Source organism: Watersipora subatra, chromosome 11, assembly GCF_963576615.1.
Source record: "Watersipora subatra chromosome 11, tzWatSuba1.1, whole genome shotgun sequence".
Classification (NCBI taxonomy): Eukaryota; Metazoa; Bryozoa; class Gymnolaemata; order Cheilostomatida; family Watersiporidae; genus Watersipora; species Watersipora subatra.
Window position 1 is genome coordinate 5,622,562 of NC_088718.1, and position 20,199 is coordinate 5,642,760.

At 35.3% G+C, this 20,199-nt stretch overlaps 2 protein-coding genes across 3 annotated transcripts in view; one reads left to right on the plus strand and one right to left on the minus strand.

Annotated features, from left to right (window-relative positions):
• LOC137408574 (EKC/KEOPS complex subunit Lage3-like) overlaps positions 1-20,199 on the plus strand; it is a 296,168-nt gene that overhangs the window by 217,935 nt on the left and 58,034 nt on the right. The gene's annotated exons all lie outside the window — the stretch shown is intronic.
• The window catches only part of LOC137408350 (uridine-cytidine kinase-like), a 31,891-nt gene that overhangs the window by 1,160 nt on the left and 10,532 nt on the right, over positions 1-20,199 (minus strand). The window contains exons 2-6 of one of the 2 annotated variants that reach the window (XM_068094846.1): positions 9,250-9,378; positions 8,082-8,258; positions 6,327-6,483; positions 5,617-5,713; positions 687-832 (exon numbers count right to left, since the gene is read on the minus strand). In XM_068094846.1, the coding sequence (XP_067950947.1) occupies positions 687-832; positions 5,617-5,713; positions 6,327-6,483; positions 8,082-8,225 (544 nt within the window). In that variant the 5' untranslated portion in view covers positions 8,226-8,258; positions 9,250-9,378. Of the gene's footprint in view, positions 1-686; positions 833-5,616; positions 5,714-6,326; positions 6,484-8,081; positions 8,259-9,249; positions 9,453-20,199 lie in introns of those variants that run through there. The other variant, XM_068094847.1, reaches the window with a different exon arrangement.

Below are 20,199 nucleotides of genomic sequence, written 5' to 3' on the forward strand. Positions count from 1 at the left end.
TTCACAATTTCCAAACATCACCAGACGATTTGATATCGCAAATAAACGACTCGCGATATATCACAATTAGAAAAGATATAAGAAACTGTTTTGTGTTCGTGATAATATAAAACGTTTATTTCATGAATGCCCATGTGTGTGGAAGGCCATGGAATGCGCTAATTACATACAAGACTAGAAGGCCCAAGCGTTTTAATTCCAGTATCATTCTCTAAAATTGTCAGATGTGAGATACATGTAAATATCCATTACACAATTATATCGTTTATACGATTGATCATATCTCTTTGAATGGGAGTGATTTTCAAACCCTCCACCTCAAAAGTCCACCAAACAATTAAATTAATATTAATAAATTAAATTACCATGTAATGAGCTTTAGTTTTTAGTTCTGATAACTTCATTAATTTGGGTTTAAATACCCAAAACAAGAGTTGTCCTACTTTACCACATACTAGGTGATCAAACTATCCCATTATCAAACATCGGAATGAACACGACCCCACAAAATCCACAGAGCTGAGTATATATAAAATATCATTTTATTATAGTTCAATTCCCATCTCAGACATGAAGTAACTTAATTGTTCGAGACAGATGATTTAGCGCAATAACATCACTATTTGGTAGGTCATCAATGATACAACATAAATAAGCTGTTGACACCATCTATTAGGAAATTTTACCTCTGCGAGCTAGCCTAGTGTCAGCATCTGTATCGACAAAGAGAAGCATATCGTATTGGTTTCTGATCTCAGGCCAGTAAAAGGCAAGGATACCCTCTACTATCACCACATCTGTAGGCTCAACTCTGATGAACTCATTGGCAATTCTGAAAAACAGACAGGCAGCGAATTTACAGACAGACAGCAGGTTGTTTGTAAGACAGATATGATTGATCGAGTTTTCCGACTGTTGAATCAATATAATATAACACATTTTAAGAGAGTTGAATCAATATTATATAACACATTTAAAGAGAGTTGAATTGATATAGGAAACTAATGAGCAAACAAATGTTAGAAAATGTCTACTCAAATAAATTATGACCAAAATTTGCATAAACAGCAAATCGCCTGTAATAATCACCAATAGTCTCTCAGCGCGGGATTGAAGAAATTTGCAACAAACAATTGACGAATACATAGGTTTTCAACAAATACACATATTTTACCACCATCATACACCATCATTAGTTAACGATTAATTTTCCATGCTTATTTCAAACTATTATTAGGCAATTTTGAAAAGGAAACATATCTACTAAACTGTAAATCGTTATCAATGTTGGCAGTTCATTAATTACTTCTACCAGCAAACATCAATGTGTGCAAATCACACATTACTAACCGTTGTTGATAAGTGAATCGCATGTCAACTTGCATCACGATTCTGCTGGCTTGACCGTGCAAGTGACATGCAACAATCACCCAGAACGAACATACTTTTAGGCCAGAAGAGATGAAACAATATTTCTTTTAACGAAAATGCTTAATATTCGCCTGACTTGAAATGAATTTCAATCGATTAATATTATGACATATAAACAAACAACTATCAAGAAGAAGAAATATAAACAAATAATCAAAACCAAATATATTTTCATAAACTAGGGAAAACTCAAGACGAACTTAAATTAACAGACAAATTGAACTTCAAGTGTTATAAATACTACAAGTAACCCAAGGAAATGTTAGTTGAAAGTTGATTGATTAACAGCATGAAGTGGAGAAAAAGGCAGCATTTTATGTTATTCACTGTAAGGTCAAATATATGAACAGAAAAGACATAAATCAACATCAATAAGCCCCACTTTGTCATTGCATTACTGTGTCTCTTAGTCTGTGTCAACCTAATGTGTTTCCACATCTTTTTGGCCGATTTCATCAAAACTTCAGATGCATTTGCTCTGTGCCTTTCCCTCGTTCGCAAAAAGTATTTGCCTAAAACTACATTTGGTTTCTGAGAACCACCCAACTTATACACTCACCTGCAGCTATCTAACCAAAAATGAAAGAAATCGCGGATAACACTTTGCTGCTAGTAGTTTTCTCGACAAAGAACCAGTCAAGCCATTGTTATGAAAGTTGCCCCTTGTTCATGCGCAATGATACCTTCCCAACATTGCCCATAGAAAACTTATTATTTAACCAAAGTGTAACAGCAACAAGGTTAAACAACTAGCAGAAACAGCATTCCTGGACTAGTAAGCTCATATTTATTAAGAGCTGTTTCCTCATAAAAAGATTGGTAATCGTCTCTCATAATTATGCACAAGCAGCAATCCATGGTAATGACAAACACAAAATCTTGTCATAAAGTTATGCAGGTTGTTGTCAGCTCTCGAAGAATCATGTTAACGATAGCCTATTATTGTCACAAAGAGAAACCTTAATATAAGTACGGGTGCTATAAATATGCATATAAATATGCATATAAATAAAGTATAAAGTCATAAATATAAAGTCATTTTAAGTAATTTCACGTTAGAGAAAGATCTTTAGCTCTTTGAGCATCTTTAGCTCTTGATCTTTAGGCTTTTTATTAACTCCTTGACTGGGTTAAAGCCTCGCAAAAACACCCAAAAGTCGTGTAATTTGTTTTGGAAAATTCAATAAAATCGGTATTTTATGAACATGCATAGCTAAAACTTATATTTATTTCTATGAACAAAATCTTTTGTACACAAACATTCATTTACATATCTAGTATTACAAAAAAAAACTACAAACCATGTGCATATGTCTCTGTAGGAAATGCTTGGAAGCATTCCTTTCGGTAGAGTCCAACGCTATAACGTAGCCGTGCGAGCTACCATAACGATTGTTTTTCTCAGTATATTCCAAGTACAGTGCACCCTCGAGATATGATTACCCTGATATACGATCTTTTCATTTTATAAAGTCGAACATTGTGAGATCTTCACCTCGCTATACAAATTTTATTTCACCATATGATTTCGAGAAAAGTTTCGCCCATGTTAAAATTTGGCGGTCGGTGTGCTCATAACGCACGTCGAAATAAAAAAAGACACTGAAATATAGTTTGCCGAAAACATTTTCAGAACGTTTAGAAGAGACACGATGATCGACTTCTCTCATGTCAGCATTCCGCGTGGAAAATTTCGTGTAAAATACACAAGCGAGAGCAAATATTCATTTGTAGCGTTATAATATCTTTTACTATAAACTTTTAGTCAGCATATGTATATAACTACAAGTATCTACATTTAATTCGTTAGCTATGGGTTCTGAGACCGATACAAACATTACAAAACGAAAGAAAAATGATTTCTATGTCAACAAAGTTGGATGTCGTAAATAAGAAGAAGGCACCCGTATTATTAACATTGTCAAGGAATATGATCGCAATTCGCAACCAATCAGCATTTGCAATTATTATTAAAACAAGAACTCCATTAAAGCAAGCACAAGAAGGAGCTTACGACTGAAGATTTGAAGGAGTTAGAAGGCCATGCACGCGATCAGCATTCAAAAGAGGCAACCATTTAGTAAGGGCGAGGAAGTAGAAGATACAGAAAACCCCACATTGGCAAAAATATTTCAAGTATTTAATTTACTGATGTGGACTGGTACATTAAAACAATGCATGTATAATATATATTATTTATCTCTTGTGTGGCACGTTTTTCATATTTTATTCGTTTCTTTTTGATTTTATGTTTTATTTTCTTGTTTAACCATGTCTTTGTAGGTGGGCTTGTTATCTCCTACGTGAATACAATTCATTGTATGTATGTACCTCATATAACTAGCTACTCAAGATAGTTGACGCCTTCACATTACTTTCTGAAACTTGTTAAATCCCTGTCCTCTAGGGTATAAATATGTACAAGCTTTGTAAGTATGGTTGCATTGATTCTTGTGCACATTTCATACAAGAAAATCTTACTATAGCACCTTCTCTGGATGCTTCTACAAGCGTTAGCTAGCTAGCAGTTTTCTGCATTGCACCAGCATTTTTTTCTTCTTTTAAACCAGAAGAAAAATTGGACAGGACTAGACAACTTTCTTTAGCCTGCTAAAAATTCCATTTCATTACGTATTAAATTGATCTTCAAGTGTACAGCAACATAATTAGCATTGATACGTTTTTGCCTCTTCTCTGCTTTATTCGCTACATGTACCAGCTAAAGTCACGTTACTCCAAAAGTATGTACGTCCTGTATAATAGTAAATAAAATTTCATTTTTCTTTTCAGTAGCCATTAAATGGTCAGGTGTGTGAGAGGCCGCTTTCAATAACTGCATCGCTCGGCCTTTCTTATTGAATTCTGGTTGAAAAAGGCTTCAACCAGACACGCTAAATTTTATAACGAAAGTGAAGACAGAAACTTATGAAGGATAAAATTTTGTGATAAAAAGTTGAAATTCAGTAAAATAGTTCAAAATACATACTAAAACTTAGTTTTAAGTGTGAGTTTGGCAAGCAAAACTTATTTGAAGTGAATTCAAAGTTTATGTTATGCGTACCTTTTGAAGGTACATAAGAACTTCTTACCGTATAACGATCATAACATTTGATTACAATTTTCCATTTTACAGTATTGCAGATTATAATCACTAGGTGCACTTAATACATGCAGCTACTGTAGGTAACTATAGTTACTAAAGTTAACATAGTATGTCATTACTAATTTTCAATATGTACAGCATTTTTATAAAATTTTGGACGATTTTTACCATTTTTTTTCAATGTATAATTACAATGGTTTCTATACCCGGACATACGATTTTTCGCCATGTGATGCCAGCCTTGGAACGGATCAACATCGTATCTCGAGGGTGCACTGTATACTAAACGTCCAAAAAGTTTACATCACTTCTATCATCTGAATTTTTTTATATTCTGATCAGACAAAAAATCACTAACGATTGCAGGATCAAATAAATTTGTATTTTACCGTTTTGAACGTCGAGCCAATGTTGACTGGTTTTTCCAACTTTTATTCTTTTCCAAGGAAGCGCGATTTCTTTAGTTTTTAGCACAAAGCAACGCCTCTCAGATAATCGTTTCATATCGAAATTCATCGGCTAATATTTCGTTGATGATATTTAAAACTTACTAGCGTTCATATCCTTTGTTTAACCTTACTAGGCGACAGCTTTATAAACGTCTACCGCAAGCGACATAAATGTCATTTCCCCACGCAACCGATAAACACAATTTTTGTCGTTTCCCCAGCCAAAGGGTTAAGCATTGCGCATTTACTAGCTTTGAGCATTTCACTGCAATCGAAATTATCTTTGGTGAAGGTTATACAAAATCATGACACACATTGAGAGAAATGTAATTGCATACATTCTGATACTGCTATAAATAAATTTGACAGACAATTGTGAACCTAATAGAAACCAACAACATGGCAAGCAGCGATACGCACCAAAATTACCTCTACAGAATACTGTAATTTCACATCAACCGATGAGCAGATAAAGCTTCTGCAGTATGGAAACTAAGTGTCAAATGTAAAGCAAAAATCAGACAAATTCATGAAGAAATAGCGCATCTACAAAAAAATACAACCCAAGTTCAAACAGACTTATAAATATACTATAATATGTTACAGGAACATGTCACTAATATTTCAAAATACCTTGCATTTTTCCGATAGTCATATTTGGGTACATCGACTGCTCTCCTCTCCCTGATGGAGCGCAGGGTGCTACTGAACAGTCCAACATCAAATGCATCTACATATACACACCATGTTTGTGCCTAATCATGTCTTACAATTTTGTGCAAGGAATAACAATAAAACATAAGTCTACCAGATGTAAATTAAACTTCACAAGGCTTCTTGATTACATGTGTTAAGCTTGGTTCTATATTTTTGTAGCTATCGCTAATGTACATGAGTCTTTTGTGAAAATGTTTTAAAAAATGCCAAACTTCCTGCTCTAAAAATACCAAACTGATTTGTAATAACACTTGGCATAAAATTATTTGCCATTCTTTGTTCCCTACCGCTGTCATTGTATTTGCGTTCAAATAAAAGAGCAGCTGCCATTATACACACGCGTTAATAAAACTTGCGTTACTTGTAACGAGCTGCGTACATAGCCATCAATCTGCTTTTTTACGCTAACTTTTATGCATCGTTTATTCCAGCGTGACTTGGTTTTACAAAGTACTAAAACATTACGGTGTAATAAAACAATATTATATACATAGGCCAATCTTTTTAAAAATTAATGGTTAGCTATATAAAAAAAGTGAGTAACTATGTAGTTGAATAAGAGTGGTTAGCTACAACTGAAAATTAAAATGATTAGCTATTCTCTGAGTGGGAGTGATTAGATATACCTGGATGATCAAAATTAAAATTGCCCTTTTTCGCTGACTCTGACTCTTCAAGATTGAGATCTCTGTAGAAGATTTCTGTAGACAAGCAAAAAATATGGTTACTTCTTGTAGACAAATCATTCTTTATATCTTCCACTATTTTCTTACAGACCGAAGACTAAAACAAACATGAGAAAACTGTTGAGTGGTTAAATACCACATTATAACAAAAATAGAAACTTCAAAGCTATATTTGAACTAGTATTTGATTCAATAAAAAAAAGTTAATCTATCTAAAAAAGTCTATCTAAGTTAATCTATCTAATCTATCTAATTTAACAGTATGATGACATAAATTATATAAGATATATTTATATATACAGTATATATATATCAATAAAATATGTATATATATACTAGTTGTACTACCCAACATTGCCCAGCTAATAAAAGTCTTTGAACAGAAAATTAAACTATATTTAACTCATAACAAAACTTGCGACTCTAACTTTCAAACTACATATTGTAAGAAGTGTTTTGTGTAGTTGAAATAAATTAAGGGAGAAACTAAAAGCAACTGCAAAGGTTTTCAAACTTTGTCAAACTGTAACTTTCAAACTTCATATCATGAGGAAAATGTTTTGTGCAGGAAAACTAAATTAAAACAAGTAAAACAATCACAAAAGGGTTTAAATGTAAATGTGAAATCATTAGCAAGTAATAGCTAAATTAAGTCTGTTTTGCTACGAGTACAATGAAAAATTATTTGGTATACAATTATATGATTTTAGTTCGTTTTAGTCTTGGCATGCGAAAATATCTAAGGCTATAGACGTACATAGACGCACATAGAGTGGTATAGAAACCCATAGTAATTATCTAATGCAATCACCTCCTGGTAAAAATCATTAAAAATAGTAACAAAATAATATGTTAACCTTAGTAACTATAGTTACCTACAATAACTTTAGTGCATTTTGTGGTTATGATATCCAAGATAATATAACATTATGATGTACATGTACTACATTCAGAGTTCTTATCTTCGAGACCGACGTGTAACATAAATGCTGAAACTAACTTAAATGAATTTAGCTTACTAAACACACTTTAAGGAAGTTTTAGTATTTTAATAAACTTCAAACTAAAATTTTATCATTTATCAGTTTGCGAATCCGTTTTTAGCATAACAAATAACGCTGAACTCGCCATGGCGAGCAACGTACATTCTCTTACTAATGTATATAATCAGTACACAGATTGCCAAATTGTAATTTCAAGAGAAATTATTGTTGATATCGTGTGGCAGAAAAAAAATGTCCCAAAGTAAAAAATAACGAAGCAGTGTTTCCTAGAGTTGGGCGAAAAATATTTTATATCAAGAACATCATAATGCGTGGATGCAATGCTCAAATAATATGTCATTTAGCATGTGCATACGCTATATGATAGTGTCTTTGATCAATACGTCTTGTATAAGTCAGTGGTGGAGCGTGTGAATTGAAATCTTGCGACTGCAATCCCCGCGAATTCAAATCCATCATCATGCGGAATTTTAAATCCAAGATTGTATTAGCTATAGCTGGACATACACAACGACGAATACAGTGACAAACTTTGAAAAATATAGATATGTACTATGATGCAAACTTTAGCTTGGTCTACATAAGTGAACACATCTCATGGTAAGGTACAAGGTCATGAAAATGTGGCACTTTCATTAAGGTGCTATGCGCACACCCTTGATGGGCCTGTCAGCAAAAGTATATTACAAACCTTGCCCGATGCTGTGCCTCCTGCGACTCCAATGAGAAATGGGCCTTTTCTTTCCTTTTTTAATCGATGACAAAAGCCGCCTTGTGGAGACATTAGCTTCATTGCTGAAGCACATGCATTATCACCGGCTGGACCACCTTCCATTGGTCTAAATGGATGCTAGTCAGTAAGAGCCCCCTGAAAATAAAATGCTAGCAAAATTTTGTTGTTTAAGCTATGTAAAGCGACATACATAAGCAATTGTAAGTGTTGTTATTTGTCACAACAACCATAATGGCAGTAATAAAGGCAGTAAAGCTGACAGCATTTATTTTCAAGGACCATCAATGAAAAATGGATGAAATATTTCTTGCTCTAATACGTATTAGCAAAAATTATTCATACAAGGGTAACTACAACATAAAATTTACGTAGTTGCAAAAATCCTTATTAGCCATACATTACGATCTATTATTAAGCAGTGTATAAAGTGACACTATGCATGCCATAGCGACGCAACCAAATAAATTGTGTTAAAAACAATCAGAGAAGTCATTTCCAACTCAAGTCTGTTATTCACAAAATGTATGGCCATAAAACCTCAACCACCAGAGCTTTACAGCTGCAATATATGCTAGTGATTATTCTGCTAATGTAGTTTGATCACTACTTAAAACTCCGCATCACAAGATTGAGCAAAACTACATTCAAGCCAAGCAACCAGTCACGGACAAACAAATGTTATGGCACAATTATAACAGATGTTATAATCTACCGTACTTTTTGGACTAATAGCCACTACTTTTTTCTGACAATTTGAGCCATGCGGCTTATAGAAGGCTGCGGCTATTCTGTGGCTTTTTCTTTCACCGCTAGGGCGCATTAAACAGAATCTCCGGTGAAAATGAAAGAAAATACGAAACAATACCTAACGGTACTGTTTCGTTAGACACTAGGTTAAAAAGTGTCGGTTAATAAGAAACAGTGCCGTTAGGCACTGTTTCGTTTTAAACAGCAAAGTTGCTGCCGCGTTAAAAAGCACCGTCCTGAGTTCTGCGGCCTATGTATTGCATTATCATTTTTTGGAAAATGAAGCAGATGCGGCTTATATAGGGGTGCGGTTTATAGTCTGAAAAGTACGGTATGCTACAATTTAGTTCAAATAAGATTGAAAAAATGTTCTCGTTACCTGATATTTCTACAAGCACTTGTCAAATTTTCCCCGACACCTCTGAACTGCTGTGGAGAGAAAAATGCTGCCTATAAGTATGTAATCCTTCAGCATAGAAGAGCTTTCGCTGAAGAATCTCTGTAACTGCTTTATGATTGATTCCAGGTAGAGCATAAAAACAATATAAATTCACTACATGATCTCAAGGACATCCTAGTTGTTACATACTATAAATAGACTACCGATGATATGAACTGATCATCACAGCAATGCATGTAAGAAACCTCAGCTCAGGCATTGGATTATTACTGTGTTAAGATGAGACTGACACAAAACTCAGAAACAAAAATTAAAATATGAGGCCTGAGACATGAAAACCAGATGGAGTAACTATAAAAAAGATACTAGGTGGTAACCTTGCTTTGATTCAGCAACTAAAAATAAAAACACGCGCCACCAAAAAACTGAAGATGATGACTACTACGCACATTTTTATAATGGCAGCCATTCAAGGCATGAAACCTATCATCACTCCCTTTTTAATAGTAATAAACAATTAGTCCTTTGTGTTGAACTCAAAGTCAGCACATTGCAACAGCCGACACCTTGAGAAGATCCAGATTTTAACAAGTTTATTTAAAAGTAAATTTTAAGAATAGGGTTGACTTAGGTCAAGTATGTACATGCACATATTACCATGTTAAAAATTAGACCTGTAGTGTGATATAACAACCGAGCAGTACATTATAATGCCTGGTTAAAATGCTACATCATAGAGGATGACAAGTGGCAATTACCTGTTGCTAAGATACTAGAGCACACTGACTCAAATGACTTGGAATATTTATGAATATTTAAAAAAAACTGGCTTTGGACACGATTATGAGAAATATACACTCAGTAACTGTAAGCTGAGAGACCTACCAAAGAATCTTTGCTGTCTTCAAATTTCCCAAGCTATCAAAATATACACTAGCAATTACCATAGTGATATCACCATTTGAAAACATGAGCTAACATATTGCAATGAGTTGGTTGACGATAATTTAGTGCAGCTTCTTAAAAAAATAAAAGGGATTGCTAGGACAACCTGGACATATTCAGTTGAAAGCTGGAAGATATATGAATTGTCTTAACAATGAAAAAAAGACCTATTCTGCAACAAAACAAGATTGGGCCGACATCATAGAGGATGGCAAGTGGCAATTACCTGTTGCTAAGATACTAGAGCACACTGGCTCAAATGACTTGGAATATTTATGAATATCTAAAAAAACTGGCTTTGGACACGATTATGAGAAATATACACTCAGTAACTGTAAGCTGAGAGACCTACCAAAGAATCTTTGCTGTCTTCAAATTTCCCAAGCTATCAAAATATACACTAGCAATTACCATAGTGATATCACCATTTGAAAACATGAGCTAACATATTGTAATGAGTTGGTTGACAATAATTTAGTGCAGCTTCTTTAAAAAATAAAAGGGATTGCTAGGACAACCTGGACATATTCAGTTGAAAGCTGGAAGATATATGAATTGGCTGGCTTATCAATGAAAAAAAGACCAATTCTGCGACAAAACAAGATTGGGCCGACATCATAGAGGATGGCAAGTGGCAATTACCTGTTGCTAAGATACTAAAGCACACTGGCTCAAATGACTTGGAATATTTATGAATATCTAAAAAAACTGGCTTTGGACACGATTATGAGAAATATACACTCTGTAACTGTAAGCTGAGAGACCTACCAAAGAATCTTTGCTGTCTTCAAATTTCCCAAGCTATCAAAATATACACTAGCAATTACCATAGTGATATCACCATTTGGAAACATGAGCTAACATTTTGTAATGAGTTGGTTGACGATAATTTAGTGCAGCTTCTTTAAAAAATAAAAGGGATTGCTAGGACAACCTGGACATATTCAGTTGAAAGCTGGAAGATATATGAATTGGCTTATCAATGAAAAAAACCAATTCTGCGACAAAACAAGATTGGGCCCTGTCCACAAAAAGCTGAGGAACTGTTAGCTGAAGGATCTTCCACAAAAGATCAGCTACCTATTAATTCTTCATTAAAATCATCTCAAAATAACTGCCTATTGCTATGAATGATCAGATTAGTTAGAATGCTAAAATCCTATATATCCAACTAATAACTAATCGAGCTGCCATACTGAACCTGTTACCTCTTAACCCTTTCCCTTCTACCCCCAGTTTACCTCGTCTATATTTTGCGCTGTCACAACTAGCACTATTTGTTGCTTGCATCAGCTTTTTTTTAAATCAGTTCTTCATAAACGCCGAAGCATGAGACCAAATCAAACAAGAAAATATTTTGGCAAAACATATTTGACTGATAGAATTTTTACTAGTCTTAATTGTGTGACTTTAAGTATAAGTTTTTGAGAAAAAAATAAATAGCTTTCGACAGAGTGATATCTATTTCGTCTACGTTTCTAAGCCTTGAAAATTAAGAGCAATATTTGTTCCAAATTGAAATTATGTTCGCTTCCATATTAAACCTTGAACATAAAAAAATGCGCAGGAATAAAACATTGCCTATGAGGATAAAAAATATACAAAGGGCAACCAATGGGCATTTAACCCTTTCTTGCATGACGTCCTCATATGAGGACAACATACTACATTCAATTTTTAAGCCTAAAAATTATAAGTTGTTTTTCTTTGTATCATTCAATCAATATTCTACAAATTGTTCTCTCCTGTTGTACTGCTATTGAGGTCATAGGAAGTAGGTCAAGGTCTGGAGGGAAATCTGAAGTCAGGCAGCTGTGCAAAAGGTGAGTTTGCTAATTATCAGTGATTTTTTTGCTATTTCTTCAGTTCCTCTTCTTTTTAGAAAGGTGTTTTTTTCTGAGCTTGTTCAGTCTTTCAGGCAAATGATTGAAACAAAACAAAGTTGTTCACAAGCTTGTAAAACTTTCAAAGTGGCTAAAATGAATTGTCCTCATTTGAGGACATCATGCAATAACTGAATGAAAATTCCATTATGCATAGTCTTCATTAGAAATTTTGTTGATAATAACACTGTCTACATTGTTTTTAGTTTTGCTAAAGTTTCTGCATCTCTCAACTATGAGTAGTGAGCGCTGCAGAAAAGCAGCCTCTGAGGCACTTCAGGCTATGTTATGCTCAGACTCTGAAGATGGCTACATTTCATCATCAGGTGACTACAATGATTTTGACGCAGCCTACAATGTGAATGCTCCAGAGGAACAGGTTAGCGATGACTCTGACTGGGAATACTCTGCAAACACTTTTAGTTTAAGCAGGGGAAAATTCTATGGCAACAGCAGTTTGAGTTCTGTCTGTTCTCTGCCTTCTCCACCTTCTACCTCAGCCGTCGCAACAACTCCTTTGCCACAGAAGAGAAGAAAAGTGGCTGTTGCGTCGACTTCTTGTTCTTCAGCAACTACTTCAGCTGCAGCTTCACAGGAGCAAATGTGTAAAACGCCACCAGTTGCTAACTCTACACCTTCAACATTTGGTCCCAGCGAAGCAATACCATCAACCGTTATCAAAGCATCAACTAGTTGGACAATCAACAATGAAAACGACTATGCGCATAACGAACATGTCTTTACTGGTAAACGTCAAGTAAACCTTACAAATACTGAAACACCAGTCAATATATTCAAGCATTTTTCTGACAATGACTTGCTAGATGACATTGTGTATAACACAAATCTGTACGCGTCGCAGGTAAACATCAACTCTGCATTCAATCTTACAAGAGGGGAACTTATGGTATTTTTGGGAATAAACATTGTAATCACCTACATAAGATATCCAAGATTACGGATGTATTGGTCCAGCAACCAAGGACCTCGATGTGGATTGATTGCTGATACAATGAGCGTCAATAGATTCGAAGCCATACGCCGTCACCTTCACTTTGTAGATAATGAAAAGCATGATGCAAACTCTACTAATAAAGTATGGAAGCTGCGCCCTGTGATGGAAGCTCTTCGAAAAAGGTTTCTTACAAGTGTAGATGCTGAGGAATGTCATAGTATCGATGAGCAGATGGTTTCTTTCACTGGCCAGAGTGGTCTAAAGCAATATATCAAGAGTAAGCCGAAGAAATGGGATTACAAATTATGGGTGAGATCAGGTGTGTCAGGCTACGTTTATGACTTTGAATTGTATCAAGGAGCAAGCGGTAATAGACCTGAAAAAGTCCTGGGACTGAGCCCAGATGTTGTGATGCGGTTATCAGACCGTTTGGCTGGCAAGAACCACAAGGTTTACTTGGAAAACTTGTTTACAACGTTGGAGCTGTTGACGAGCTAAAGAAGAAAAAGATATATGCTGTTGGTACTCTTCGCAAAAACTGGCTATGCGGTGCAGATGCAGTTTTGATGTGTTAAAGGTATGAGAACCAGAGGAAGTGCTACCTATGCTACCAACAAAGACAACATCACCATTGTGAAGTGGAATGATAACAATGTTGTCTACACTGCAAGCACATTTGTTGGTATGCAACCAACCAGCATAGTAAAACGATGGGACAAAAAAAGCAAAGAAACATGTGGATGTTATCAGGCCTCGTGCTATTGAAGTATATAACAAACATATGGGAGGAGTAGATTTAACAGATCTTTTGATTTCATGCTACAGGCACAGCCTGAAGCACAAGCGTTGGTATTTACGTCTGTTTTTTCACTTTGTAAATGTCACAATTGTGAATGGATGGCTGATCCATCGCTGGGAACATAGAGACAGCGTTGACTTACTTGAGTTTCGCAGCTCTGTGACACGAGCGCTAATCACACAAAGCTGGACAATTTCAAATCAAAGAAAAGGGAGGCCATCAAGCCCATATGTACACCATCCTAGTCTAACAAACATCAGAACGAGGGTACCAGATGAGATCAGGTAAGCAAAGTGATCATTATGAAGTTTTCAATTACTGAATAGTCTTGAGTTTACTAATAATTTTGGTAATAGTTTACTCATTTATTTTAAAATTTTTACTTGTAAAAATGTTTATTTAGTCAACATGTGCATATTGCTATAACCCTACAACTTAAAAGCTCACAATTTTCACAACACAGGTTGAATCACTTTAGATACAACCTTGATGCTGGACACTGGCCAGAAAAGTCAGCTATGAAATATGAAAGCCGATGTGTTGCTCCAACTTGCCACAGCAAAACCAGATACTTGTGCACAATTTGCAAAAAAGCTCTCTGCCCAGAATGCTTTGGAGCATATCATACCAAGTGACTTTGCCTGACTACAGCCTATAATGCTACCAACCAACTGTAGTTTGTCCTCATATGAGGACAGAGCGCATTGTTTCATAACTGCATGGTGACCTCATATGAGGACATTAATTTTTACATACATGTATGTATAAGATGGGGTAGAAGTAAAATAATAAATGTTGCGTGTATTTTGTGTGTAAATGTGCAGTTTTTGATTGCTTATTTTCCTCTAGCTCAATGGCAGCTATACTCATGCAAGAAAGGGTTAATGAACCTGAGTAATACGTCTCAGTAATAACTTTACGCTAATTTCTAATGAGTTAGCAGGAGAGTACCAACCCCATCCGCAAAACATCTGCTTAATCCGTGGCTACGGGCTCCAACTGTTCCTTAACTACTAAAGTAAAACAAAATGACATTCTCTGTCCGCTAGTCATTTGTTATTTTTATGTAGGCGCTGTTTACTAACGATAATATTACAATTCTTGTTATTATCGGACTTGACCATCATCAATGCGTATTAATTGCTTTTCGTCACTCAATCTGCTTGGATACCATCTCTCGGATGCAGTCTTTTGGTGGCAATGGTCATCATGAGTTATATTTGTTTGGCTCTGCCTCTAAAGGTAAAACAACTTGCTACTGACTAGTTCACTTTATCATGCTGCTTTTCCTGATTAAGGTGTTGATGAATGGAACTCTTCTGCTTTATTATTGGATGATTGGTCTCCTAACAAAATATTTATTGATTATCAGGTGTACATACACTGCATAGTTATTGGCCATGCTGTTAGTAATTTGCAAAAGTTTGAGGCCACTAAGTAAATTTGAAACATTTTTTTTAAAGTTAGCTTCTGGCTCGAGTTAATCTCACCAGTCGGCCTTGCAGTTTTGCCCCTTAGGTCCGGTTATTATTTTCAAGCACATGGAATATTGTTTTTCTTGATTTTTGGATTAGTTTGATAACAAATCTTAGCCCGAGCAGCAGAGTGACCATGGGTCGGAACCAGGCATGAGCACCAACTACTAAAGCCCAGATATTGGTTTTAGGTAAGAAGAGTATAGTGAAAAAGGACTGCTAAGCAAGTTTGGATGTAGCAAGAAAGCAGTACACTGAGCAATCACTAGTGTAAAGGATTTGTTTCACTTGTAAAAACATGACGACAGCTGCTGCCAGAACGATTAATAATTGCGCTGTCACATAATAAAAAAATACATAAACCTGTGGTCTTTAAATAGCAACAATATGGAAAGTCAATTAGTTGCTTCACGCTTAATGTTTTTACACCTGTGTTTAACTCATATTTGTTGGCCTAACAACAATCATGGCGAGATCAAAACATCTACTGTTGAGTTGACCAACAACAGACAGTTATATCTCAGATATGAAGGGAGACAGTTAAAACTCAGATTTCAAGAGAGATAGTAAGCAAATAAACAAAGTAATGAAATAAACTTTTGATATACAAAGAACCATTAATTCTGCTTGGAAAATCAATCAACTAACATAAGAACTCTCAGATTAGAAGGCCGCATTAAGGTATTTATGCTTATAAATTCAATATTGCAATTTGATTGTATTTGTATTTTTCCTACAAACCAAGAATCTGGCATTTTACTGTATGTTAAGATTGTTGTTATAATCAATTTTATACTATTTGCATATGCATGCTGCTGACTTGCTCTAATATATTACAATATCGTTTACATATGTTGTTGTAAACTTATCAACTGTACTATGTTATCATTTTTAGTTTCATCGTGTACTACACAGTAGAAATACATATTCAACAAAATATATAACAACACCTTTCTACCATCTTATATGTACATCAGTTAACCTTTAAGCTTGACAGTCCAAGAGTTGTTACAACTACGTTTGCTGAAACAGGCTCCTACAATTACTGGAAAAAGTGAGGTCGACCAGAGGCAACCACGAGTCGAAATGAATTCATATTCACATGAACCACAATTCGTTTACCAACAAGCTCAATTGAGAAAATGAGGACAGCATTGCTGCCAACAAGAGTTGCTGTATCTGGAAGCAGTTTTCAGAGGATTTGAGCTTTTAAGAGCTTGTAATCACATTTCCACATATTTGGCACCTACAACACAACACAGTAAGATATAGTGAATCTTTTGATACCAAATACTGTAATGTGAATTTTATTGCAAGTCAACCTTTAACTTTATATATAGGGCTACATGAATGCACTAGTTTTATGCGAAATGGAGTGCCTGGCCACAGATTGAAGGCGACAGGTTGCTGGAAACAGATGACAGTCAAGGTGCTTGCATGGCCAGGTCAGTCTAGATCTCAACCAATCAAAAATCTGTTGCACAAACTCAAGGACAAAGTAGTAGAAATCAGTTTTCAAATTCTGAAGCCGTAAATCAAGACAGTAAAACTATTGTAAAAGGCTCATTGAGAGCACGCCGAGGAGACTGAAAATTGTAACGAAAAACAAGGGAGGACATGAAAAATATTGACATTAGCAGCATTTGGAGTAATTGTTGTATAGTATAAACTATGTATTTTCTAATCTGTATCATATCGTGAGCAATATATAAAAAAATTAGTGTAATACTACTAAAACTTAGTTCTTTGGAAATATCAAATTGCACTAGCTGTATTGCTTGCGCAGTGTACTAAACTGCATTTTTTCTAATGCTGCGTATTTCATGTATTTTCATCGTGTAATATCATTGTCATGGGATATCTGTTATATGATACAGATATGAGTTATACTTTCTTGTATATACATGCGTTATTCAAATAGTTTCTGGTTTTTGATGGTAAACATGCGTGTCCCTGTTTATCCATCCGTGACTTAGTAATTAAGTCTCCACGGGTATTTCCTCATTTTGCATTACAACGCTTGTGTTTCTTTTTTGCAGTCCTATGGTACTTTCTTGCACGCAACAAGTTTGTATTTAACTAATGTATGTCATTGTAGGTCTCATTTTTAGTATACATTGGTAGTCAATTTGCCCTGTAACAGACTGTTAGTCAGTTGCTTGAGAAATTGGAACGATTTCTGAGGAGTGTGTAGTGAAACACTATTGCACGAACAGACTACCCAAAGTGAAATGCCATAGTGTGAGTGTACTGCAAATTGCCAGGGCCGTCTCTGTGTTGAATGCAACATTTTATTGGCTGAGCAGACACTTCAGCTTTTACATTTTTATTGCTGGCTAGGGAAATAGTCAAAAGAATGGTTATAAAGATTTGTAACATCACAAATAGTGGATAATAGTGAATTTGATTTTATTTAAGGAGCTAATAGGTATGTTTCCTTTTTAACAATAGTATCTGTTAATTTATAATTTAACTACACGTTCACAAAACATTGTAATTAGAAGTTGACGCAATTAGGATTATTTGTTTTCAATTTTGTGTTTATTTCAGTCTTGACGGTTATTTGGTCAAAAAAGAAATTAATGTTTCAGCAAAACAAACTAGTACAGATTCACGCTAACAAGCTACAGTTCAATAACTTGCTGTGGTCTCAAACTTTTGCAAATGACTACATTCTTCATACATGCTTCTAGTCATAACTAAGGAGCTAAATGAGTTATCATCACTTCTTATGAAGATTTTTTTTAGAGCCTCTATCTGTAACACGACGGTTAGTTCAGGTTGGTATGAAATCCCTCACAATGTTAAACTATTATCCAGAGAGATTGATTGACCACTTGGCTCAAGCTTATGTCACTTTTGCTCATGCTCCTGATTGGACTAGTCTCGACGCTATCCCCACCTTTTCACTTGCTCATAAAGTCTATGCTCAGGTCCATAACAAGTCATTCTCATTTCATAATCAACACGATGTTAGCTCTAAATCAATAAGGGATCAAAAAGATGCTCGAGAAAACCTTTCAACTGGTATTAATTATAATTCCGCTCAAGCCAGACCAAGCAGTACAGCAGAGAAAACAAGGACGGAACAAGTTGAGAGTCAATCAACAAAGACAGTCAACGAATCAATCAGAAGGATTACATATGCAGAACAAGATGACGATGAACAACTTCTAAAGACCTTTGGAGCCAGTGACTGAGATACTTCTTGCTTACACTTTTTATACCTATTTATGGCCTATTTTTAATCAAAATCAAGACAAAAAAAACAGAAAAACCAGTTTGGAAAGGTATAACGCTGAAACACTTGCCATTGAAATTCACCACTTCCCAGCATTCTATCAGAGTGCCCCAACAAAACTCCCTTTTAATAAGACTGGCAAGATAATTAACTAGAAATACTTTACCAATAGTTCAAAAATAACACTGTAAAATCCCTGAAAAAAATACAACTAGAAAAAACATCAGGAAGTGAGGAACGGGGTCATTCATACAAGCTTAGACCTTGGGTATGATAATACCGCAATATGACATCTAGCCGTAAAATTGTTTTAGCCCCTCACACGCCTGTACGCTTTTCATAAAAGCTTGCATATGCTCTTAAAATTTCTGGAACTGTAATACCAGAAAGCAGCTGGACAAACAGCCCATACGAGAAATCCGACAAAACTACCCCTAGCTGACTTCAAAGGCAAGTAATCATCTAGTAATTGAAACTCCATGAATAGCCTACCTCGATGGTTGCTGAAAGAAGCTCAAGAGTACACTTGCCTACATGAAAGATTATTGATTATTCTATCTTTAAACAACCTCCCCCATGCTCTAATAGTATACCCATGAATACATACTTCTTTCGGTTTTGTAGACAAATTAACGGCAGGTGTCCCAGGCGGTGGTTGAAAAAATCTGACCCTTCAACTAATCTTCTTGAATGCAGGTAATTGTGAGATTTTTTGGTGATTTACCAATTCTTTTATTGGTTCGTCCTTGTCATACAACACACTTATATTAACGGCCTCCTCGGCTCTTTGTGGTCAATATCCTCATCCCTTCCTTATTTTAAGAGTATTGGTGGTGGTTATCTTTATGCCATCGGCTGCTGCACCATTAGGAGGACAAGCCTTGTAAGTAGTTTACCTACCGCTAACACTTTTCAAAATATTTGTTTATGAGTTTTGTTTCTGAAGTATAACTGGTAGCTAATTCCAAGCCTCCTCCACCATTCCTTTAATTCCATCATTTGATACCGACTGATGCGCTAGAATCAAGCGTCATCCTATTTTCTACTTGTAGGAGATTCAGGACACCAAATGTATGTGATTTGTCTACCATTGTTAGTGTCATCACGGGTTGCTGCGCAACTGGGAAACACCGCAGTTGACTCCAAAAAAGTATAGGTACCTCAAAGATGATTTGGTCCTTGCCAGACTCTTCTAAAAAAATGATGTAGCAGCACTAAAAAAGGCTTAATCAGTAGCCTTCTATTATTTTAAAAACAGTACTCCTACAAGGCTCTACCACTTACATTTTTGCATCGAGTCATATGTGGGTGATGTTTCAGGTGTCGACAATATGCAACTCATTTGTCAACTAATTTCTAAAAAAAACTAATTTTAATCACTTCTAATCAAGTCTCAAATAACACGTTGATTTATTTGAATAGCCATGTGTTTTTTCATTTACATGAATTAACTAACGGCGAACCATGGCGATGCCTTGACCAGCTATATTTCTGCGCATGTTAGTCCTCATTGCATCTACTTTAGATAGTTATGACTGTTCAGTACTTTTTCATAAAAATAAAACTAACAAACCATCTTGGCTATTTTCAGAGCAACCATTTAATAGCAACAGTGTATTTTTCACACTTAC